The 8,758-nt window shown below is 37.8% G+C and overlaps 1 protein-coding gene across 1 annotated transcript; it reads left to right on the forward strand.

The window, feature by feature from the left end:
- The first annotated feature begins 6,867 nt into the window (after positions 1-6,867).
- On the forward strand, positions 6,868-7,815 carry LOC142464568 (olfactory receptor 11A1-like). The gene has a single exon (XM_075567938.1). It carries the CDS (start codon positions 6,868-6,870, stop codon positions 7,813-7,815), a length of 948 nt encoding a protein of 315 aa, XP_075424053.1.
- The last annotated feature ends 943 nt before the right edge of the window (positions 7,816-8,758 follow it).

Here is an 8,758-nt window from a genome sequence, read left to right on the forward strand (position 1 = left end):
TCCCTGAAGCAGAACATTGGGAATATCATCATTTGCTGGGCTGCTCAGTGTTTGCAGTAATGTCCCTGCATTGGAAAACACAGTTGTTAAAGAGATCATCTCTGCACAACATGCTCCCTGCACCAGAAAAGGTGTTAAAGGCATCATCTCTGCACATGAGGTTCCCTGTATCAAATATATAGACTCCATCAAGGTGGGAGCTGAGATCTAAGGTATGTACTTAATTACAAATACGTAACAGTTAAAGTCAGTGATAGAAAAAAAAACTTCAGCTGTGACTGTTTTTATCTTAATGGTTCTGGTTAACACCTTAAATGTGACATGAGTGATACATAACAGATATTAAGTGCAATGAAATGATAAAAGTATTTATGTAATTGCATGTAAAATACAGCATGCAGGGCAGATCTGGAGATAGCAGCAAGGCAGCCTGAAGTGCATACAGTAGCTACTAATTTTTAGAACAAGAAAAAGACTTGTAATTACTGCTGGACATGCCACATTCTGACATATTGAGGCTCTGGGAGTGGGTAAGATTTCTCATTTCATGGCATCTTAAAGATGAACTTTTTTGTGGAAGAATTGTGGGTAACATTCTTGTTTGATTCAGAGCATATTATTCACCTCCGATGAGGTTGCAGCGAGGTGATTCTTTCATTTTTGACAGTCGCCTTCAGGAGGTTTTGTTATTTCTAACACAAGATACTCACACATTATTACCCACTCCATGCAAGAGTGTGACTCATACTGTATGTCTGTGTATTATTGACATTTACAACGATATGGTGGAGCTATTTGAGCACCCAATACCCTCTATCAAATTTTTAGAACATGCTAGTTTTATACATTTCTTTCATTCATAAATATAACCCTACATATTAAAGAATAAAAAGCAGAAGCTTTATGATATTTTTGGTACTTATTTCGTAATGAGTAAGAGATACCCTTTTACTGTACTGCTATTTTTTTATAAAAGTATAATTTTGTTCTAATTGATGCTGTGACATTCCCCTTATAATATACCTACACTATAAGACTGTATGTAACAGTGTCACTTCCAGCCATGACAGGGATGATATGTATCTTATGTTCCTTGAATTGGGGAGGGGAATGCACAACGTAAACCTTCAATGTATTGTACTGTAGGCACCAAAAGAAAATGGGTTGTTGGCGGGCACTGCGTAGGAACTTCAGCCAAGAAATAGGATTAAAATCAGCTTTATTGAAACATGGTGCTGGACATCACAGAAATTTCTATCCTCTGACGCGTTTCGTTCCGATCAGGAACTTTATCAAAGAGTAAATGAAGTCTCTTCACATGAATCTTAAATAGGCAGGTTCCCTTCCCCTATTGGCTGAGATACACACGCACAGGAGAAAACACTTAGGAAATCATTGAAATTAAAGCCTCATGTGGAGAAGAACCTTGGCCATATATAAGATCCATAGTGAATACACAAAACACACAAATATAAGTGATAACATAAAACCACATACAAAAAATCTATAAAAATATTAAAAACAACTTTGTGTGATGTGCAGCAACCTAGATATAAAAAAAGAATTATATTATATTCAACAGCACTGGATGGAACCTAGAATACATATGAGGAATAGGTGGAGAGAACAAGCTTTTGTTAAACGTCATAAACATTTCATATACATATAATATCACGTTGCATATTTCATGTCAAAATAATGATTAATAATGGATTGAAATATTTTTATATAAGTATCTTTTTGAAAAAAATACCTAAATGACAACATAATTAATTATAAGATGAATCTAATTAATTAAAGAGACATCTAAACACTTGGTAATACTTGTATTTATGTATCTAATACAAGTGTGTGTATATGTATACATAGTCTCCAGGACAACTGTATCACCGGTCCAAGTCTTGAATAATTAATATATGAAAACGGAAAAAATGGAAAAAATGAAAAAAAAAATGAAAAAATTGGAAAAAAATGAAAAAAATTGAAAAAATTGAAAAAAAAATTGAAAAAATGAATGAATGAATAAAAAATTGAAAAAAAAATATTGAAAAAAATTGAAAAATATATATATATATATATACTGTGTTGAGATGCATGGAGACACACTCTCAAGACTCCCCCACCGTCAACCATGAAGGAAGTGTTTTAGCTCCCACTCATGGTTAATGCCATGTGGATGGAGAGTGTTGAGAGTGTATATCCAATACATCTCCTGTTTGTTGAGGGTATTTTCCCTGTTACCACCCCTAGGGTGGCATGGTATGTGTTCTATTGCAGAAAAGGAAAAATTATGAATGCCACCTTTTGGGCATTGAGCAAAGTGTCTGGGGACTGGATGATTTAAGTCCCTTTTCTTGATTAACCTCACATGCTCAGCTATCCTTGTTCTGAGTGGTTTTATAGTGCGGCCCACATACTTGTGCCCGCACCCACAAAAAAGAATGTAAATGACATATGAAATATTGCAATTGAGAAAATTCTTGATGTAATATTTCCTGAGGTTATCATTATATGAAATGTATTTAATTTGGGATGCATACTGGCACATAGACCAACTTCCACAACTATTAAAGCCTTTTGGAATGCTCTTAATGTGTGTTAAATTTGATTTAGAGTTAAACATGCTGGGTGACAGGTGGAAGCCCAAGGTTTTGGCTTTCTGATATGAAAATCTTGGACCCTGTTGTAATATTGGGCCGATGTCGTTATCTAATAACAGTGTATGCCAGTGTTTAGATATAATCCTGCAGATATCCTGAGATTATAAATACTGATGAAAAAAGGACTTCTTGTGTCCTCCGATCTCGATAATATATCTCTGTCTCTTTTGGAGATGTAGTTTCTATTTTTCTTACATATAAGTGTACTTCTCTCAGTACTATCTGCTTTGGCAAAAGCTGCTGCTATATCTCCAGCTGAGTATCCCCATTCCAAAAACCTATCAGACATCTCTTTGGCACGAGATAGAAATACCTCATTATCTAAGCAAAGTTTTTTTAATCTAATAAATTGAGCCCCTGGGATGTTTTTGATCAAAGAACGTGGATGGGAACTTTGTGCACATAGAAGTGTGTTTCTCGAATTCTGCTTCCTATAAATGTCCGATTGTATGGTTTTATTACCATCAATATAAAGGAGTAAGTCCAAAAAATGAATATGATTAATGTGGTGCTCAAAGGTGAATTTAATGTTATAAGTGTTATTATTAAGATAATCAAAAAAAGAAAAAAGTGAATTTTCGTCACCCTTCCAAATAAAAATCAAATCGTCAATATATCGCCTGTAATAGACGATATTGTGACGATTTGGATTGTTGCTGTGAAAGATAAAACGTGACTCCCATAATCCCATAAATAAATTTGCGTACGAAGGTGCAACGCTTGTGCCCATTGCGGTGCCCAAATTCTGTAAATAAAAAAGTGAATCAAATAAAAAATAATTGTGCGTTAATAAAAATGATATAGATTCCAAAAGAAAAGTGCAATGTGATATAGATAGAGTGGATTGATCTAAAAAGTGTTCAATGGCTTCTAAGCCATGTCTGTGTTCAATAATAGAATACAGGGAGGTCACGTCCATAGTGACCCACCTGTATTCGTGTGCCCAAGATAAATCCTGTATACTGACGAGGAAGTCTGTAGTGTCCCTAATAAATGATGGTAATTTGAACACCAGGGGTTGTAAGAACCTGTCCACATACCGCGATAACCCATCTCCCAAAGATCCAATACTCGCAATGATAGGCCGACCAGGAGGGTCCACCAGCGATTTATGGATCTTTGGAAGATGGTGGAATACCGGAATCACGGGATGTGGACAGGAGAGAAATGAATGTTCTTTTTTGCTGATAACATTTAGAATTTGCCCCATCTCTAGCAATTTCAATAGCTCAAGACGGTACTCAGATGTAGGATCACATTTGAGACTATGATAGGTAGTTCTATCTTCCAATTGTCTAATGGCTTCAGCATGGTATTGAGATTTTGACAGTATAACCAATGCACCTCCCTTGTCAGCATTTTTGAGAACTATATTGTGTTCTCTTTTAATACATTCAATTTGCTGAACCTCTGTATAAGATAAGTTACCAGATTTGACATAAGAACTTGTGAAGCCCTTGGATAATATGCGTAAATCCCGCTCAACCAATTGTTCAAACAATGCAATAGAAGGCCCCCTATTGAAATTCGGACAAAACAATGATTTAGGGCGATAGCCCGAGTCCTCATGACCAAAAAATGGCTGACTGTGTGTAGTAAGGGGTTCTCCTTGTAGTTCTAATAAGGAATCCATATCAGAAATAGTGCAGTTCTCCTTAAAGTTCAAAACTGGAACATCAATAGTAATGGATTAATCAACTGGTTGTGCAGGCTCCTCCAAAGGTTCTATAACTTCAAATCTGTTTCTAGTTGACATCATTTTCTTTAAAGACAATTTTCTCGTGAATTTTTGTAAGTCTATTACTGTCTTGAATAATTGGAAATTCTGGCTAGGAGCAAAACCTAGACCCTTATTGAGAACTAACAATTGGTCTAGGGTCAAATCTACTCCTGATAGATTGATAATATTATCTATGGGTTCTAATCGTACTTCTTTCTTTTGGACCTCCCTCTGCCCCCCTCGTTTTCTCGTGGATCTCCGCGTTCTCCCCGGCCTTTGGCCCCCATTTCTAAAAAAGCTGACGAGGGTTGCCCAGATCCTTTGGAATTTTTAGATTGAGTAGATGAGGTGGTGACATTATCAGAGTATTTGGAGGTCCCCCGATCCTTAGAGTATTCTCGTGATCTATCAAACGAAACGGAATGAGCTCTTGATTCTGGATCAGAGACAGAAAAGTCCGATTCAAAGCTAGACGCTTCTACCCGTGTATTTTTCAGAATGGATTTATTAGGTAAATTCTCAGATTTTCTTTTGGGATATTTTTTGGATTTAGGAGTGCTGGAGCCAGTAATTTCCCTCCCCATTATGGGTTTTTGCCAGCAATAGACTTGGTTTTTGACATAATCAATACGGTCCCTTTCAAACTTTTGGTGTTTTTTATCGCTAATTATGTCCTCAGTTATTTCTACATTAGAGGACAATGTTTTATCGTTTTTAACGAATTGATCCCTTTTATTGAATGGCTGTAATTTTAGCCTAAGATTATTAATCTCTACCATGAGGCTTGACTTCTCGATTGTTTTTTGTTGGATAATTAAATTCATCAGTTTTACAGAACATGTGTCAAGGATTTCAATCCAATCTTGTTCAAACTGTTTGCTCATGAAGCCAAATGATGGAACTTTTTTAATTCTTAAGCCTCTTGGGATCCGATTGCATCTTATATAGTTCTCTAGTGAGGTAATATCCCACCAGAGTCTTATATTTTCAACTAAAAGTTTCTCAAGTTTGACAAAGTGATGAGTCAAATCCGAGGGTTCGTCACAAATAACATCAGAAATGCCATCAAATAAATGTGTGGCCCTTCTTGATCTTTTGGTATTGTCCCCACAAGTGTATACATAAGTGTTATCAACTGGAGCCATTTCTCCATTTTCCTCTCCACTGAATTCCTCCATATTGTGCAAAAATGTATAATTTTATATGTATAAGAACAAGTCCTTATGGTTTAAAAAGTTGAAAAAATTGAAAAAATTGAAAAAATTTAAAAAATTGGCTGAGTTCCTTATAAGGTATAGATCATAGGAGATGCTTATTTGAGTAAAAAGAAATGAAACCCATACATGTAGCCTTCCGAGAAGGAGATTGATAAATAAATCAATATTGTATATAAATATACACCCTATGAGCTACCTGGACAAAGAAACAGTCTATAGAATAAGGGGAATGAACCCCATAATGTCCGGTGCTCTAAGGAGTGTATGTAGCATGGGTGAGTACAATATAAGCAATCTCAAATGTACATGTGTAGAATGAAGACAATCCCTGCTGCAATGATGTATTCAAATGTCCATAAAGATATAAATGAGGGAACGGAAATGCAGACTACAAACCTAGGAGGGGGGCCAGTTGTGCAGGAGTTAGTGTGGAGACTAGATGAGAAGCCGTGTGAAGACTCCTCTCCTGTGCTCACTAATCAACCAAAATCTGCTGCCCTTACCCGCCTGGTGTCTTCATTGCTCCTTCAAGGCTTCCCGGTCTCAGCTCCACAGTGGCCGCGCTTCTGCCTGACGTCACCGCTGTCGCCAACCTGCTTGCTCCGGGAAGAATTCCGACGTCGTGTCACGTGTACCGGCAAGCCGCGCAACCGCAGATGGAGGCGGCTCCGTGGCAGACGTCTTATGCAGCAGGGAATCGCTTGCGTGCTCCAGCCCAGAAATATAGTAAAAGAAAATGGGTTGTTGGCGGGCACTGCGTAGGAACTTCAGCCAAGAAATAGGATTAAAATCAGCTTTATTCAAACATGGTGCTGGACATCACAGAAATTTCTATCCTCTGGCGCGTTTCGTTCCGATCAGGAACTTTATCAAAGAGTAAATGAAGTCTCTTCACATGAATCTTAAATAGGCAGGTTCCCTTCCCCTATTGGCTGAGATACACACGCACAGGAGAAAACACTTAGGAAATCATTCTACACATGTACATTTGAGATTGCTTATATTGTACTGTAGGCACCATAGTGTTATTGCTATTGGTTATTTGTAAGAATCCAATATATTTTGAAGTTGGGTTTAATAGTCCATTCGCTGAATAGAAATAAATATTACTAAGAGTCAAATAGACAGAATGCAGGAAGATCCTTACTATGTAAGTGGAAGAGGAGCCTGGAATCAGTGTCATTTTTTTGCTCTTGGTAAATGACTTCCTATGAATACTGATGATAATAAACAGTTCTCTCTCTTTCTCCATGTTATCCTCTCTCAGGTAATGGACAAGCACAACCAGAGCACAGTCACAGAATTCCTTCTTCTAGGGATGACCGGGAGTCCATTTGGAGTCAGGATCTTTCTCTTTGTACTTTTCCTGGTGACTTACATTATCACATTAATTGGGAACCTTCTTATCATTGTATTGATTTCAACCATTAGCCAACTCCATTCACCCATGTACCTATTCCTGAGGAATTTATCTGTGTGTGAATTATTGCTAACCACAGTAATTGTCCCTCTTTTGCTACATGTCTTGTTAGCTGAGAAGAGCCTTATATCCGTCAGTGGCTGTTTCTTTCAGTTTTATGTAATGTGTTCTGCACTAGCTACAGAATGCTTCCTTCTTTCAGTGATGTCTTATGACCGTTATCTGGCTATCTGCAACCCATTGCATTACGCCGCTCTCATGAACCACAAGCTGTGCCATCAGCTGGGCTTCTTGTGTTGGTTGGCTGCTTACGTGATTGCAGTAATGACAAATGTCCCAATCTGCATATTGCAGTTCTGTGGCCCCAATATCATGGACCATTTCTTCTGTGATATGACCCTTCTATTGGATCTTTCCTGCTCAGACACAAAAGCTGCGAAGATAACTGTTCGTGTGTTTTCTGCTCCTCTACTTTTCTGCCCATTTGCAGTCATCTTTTCCACTTACATGTGCATCATCTTGACCATCCTCAGGATGCCCTCAGCCACAAGCAGACAGAAAGCCTTCTCCACCTGCAGCTCCCACCTTGCTATTGTAGCCATGTACTATGGGACACTTGTTATTGTGTATGTTGTACCATCCAAAGGCTACTCATTTAATGCAAACAAGTTCTTGTCTCTGCTCTACAGTGTGGTGACTCCATTATTAAACCCCATTATCTACAGTCTGAGGAACCAGGAGATCAGGGTGGCCCTAAAGAAAATGTTATGTGACATGAAGCAATGGGCACATATTTAAATCTAAACCAATTGTTTAATACACATTGCAATGAAAAATAAATATTTCAATCAATTACAGATTTCTCTGGCATTTATCATCCATTCATTCAAACTGCATGTTCTCCAGGAAAGGGATATATTGCACAAAATGCCACTGCTGGGGAGTCCTACAATGCTTTGTGGCAGTGAAAGAATTAACTCATTAGGCTCTGTTATCATTCATGTAGACACAAAGATGACACCTCTATTGGGTTCCTTGCCAGGTTGCATTGAAAGAATGCCCATATTTTATTATTGTTACCAAACTAGGAGGAGTGAAAAGTCTATAGGCAGTGTGCCATGTACAAAGTTAAAGAAACAATCAATGAAAGGGGGAAAACATAAAAACACTACACAATTGTTACATATCAATAGATATAAAGCAAAAAAAAAAGGCAATATGGGGAAGTCAGGGGGGGGGGCTTACACTGATTCTTCTTTGACCCTGTACTTGGCATAGTGCCTATGATTTATCACCTCCTCCTAGTATTTTGGTGTTTTACTTTTCCCTTCACTCCCATTGTTTGCTTATCTTGGACACCATTTTGATAAGAGTATTTTTGAGTATTATTGATATTGGGGATAAGACACCCTTCATTTACCTTAATTCTGTGCATATTTCTGGTTAGCACAAGTCATCTCCAACATTAAGGTAAAGATCAAGAAAGCGAATATGATGAAAATGATGATGGTGAGTGAACTTGAGATTGGACGGATTTGCATTCAAGAAATCAATAAAAGAATGTAATTCTTCAACAGTGCCCATCCAGGTGATGAGAAGGTCATCTATATTGTGACGATAAAATGTCACTAAGTGGCAATAGGGATTTCCATCTCCAAACACGTGGGCCGTCTCCCACCAACCCATGAAAGGTTGGCATAGGAGGGGCGCAAAGCATGTGCCCATGTCAGTCCCACATGTT

This window comes from Ascaphus truei, chromosome 13, assembly GCF_040206685.1.
Source record: "Ascaphus truei isolate aAscTru1 chromosome 13, aAscTru1.hap1, whole genome shotgun sequence".
Taxonomy (NCBI): Eukaryota; Metazoa; Chordata; class Amphibia; order Anura; family Ascaphidae; genus Ascaphus; species Ascaphus truei.

Bases quoted from the DNA above. Each gene is read 5' to 3' on its own strand.
- LOC142464568 (XM_075567938.1), top strand. From the start codon at position 6,868: ATGGACAAGCACAACCAGAGCACAGTCACAGAATTCCTTCTTCTAGGG.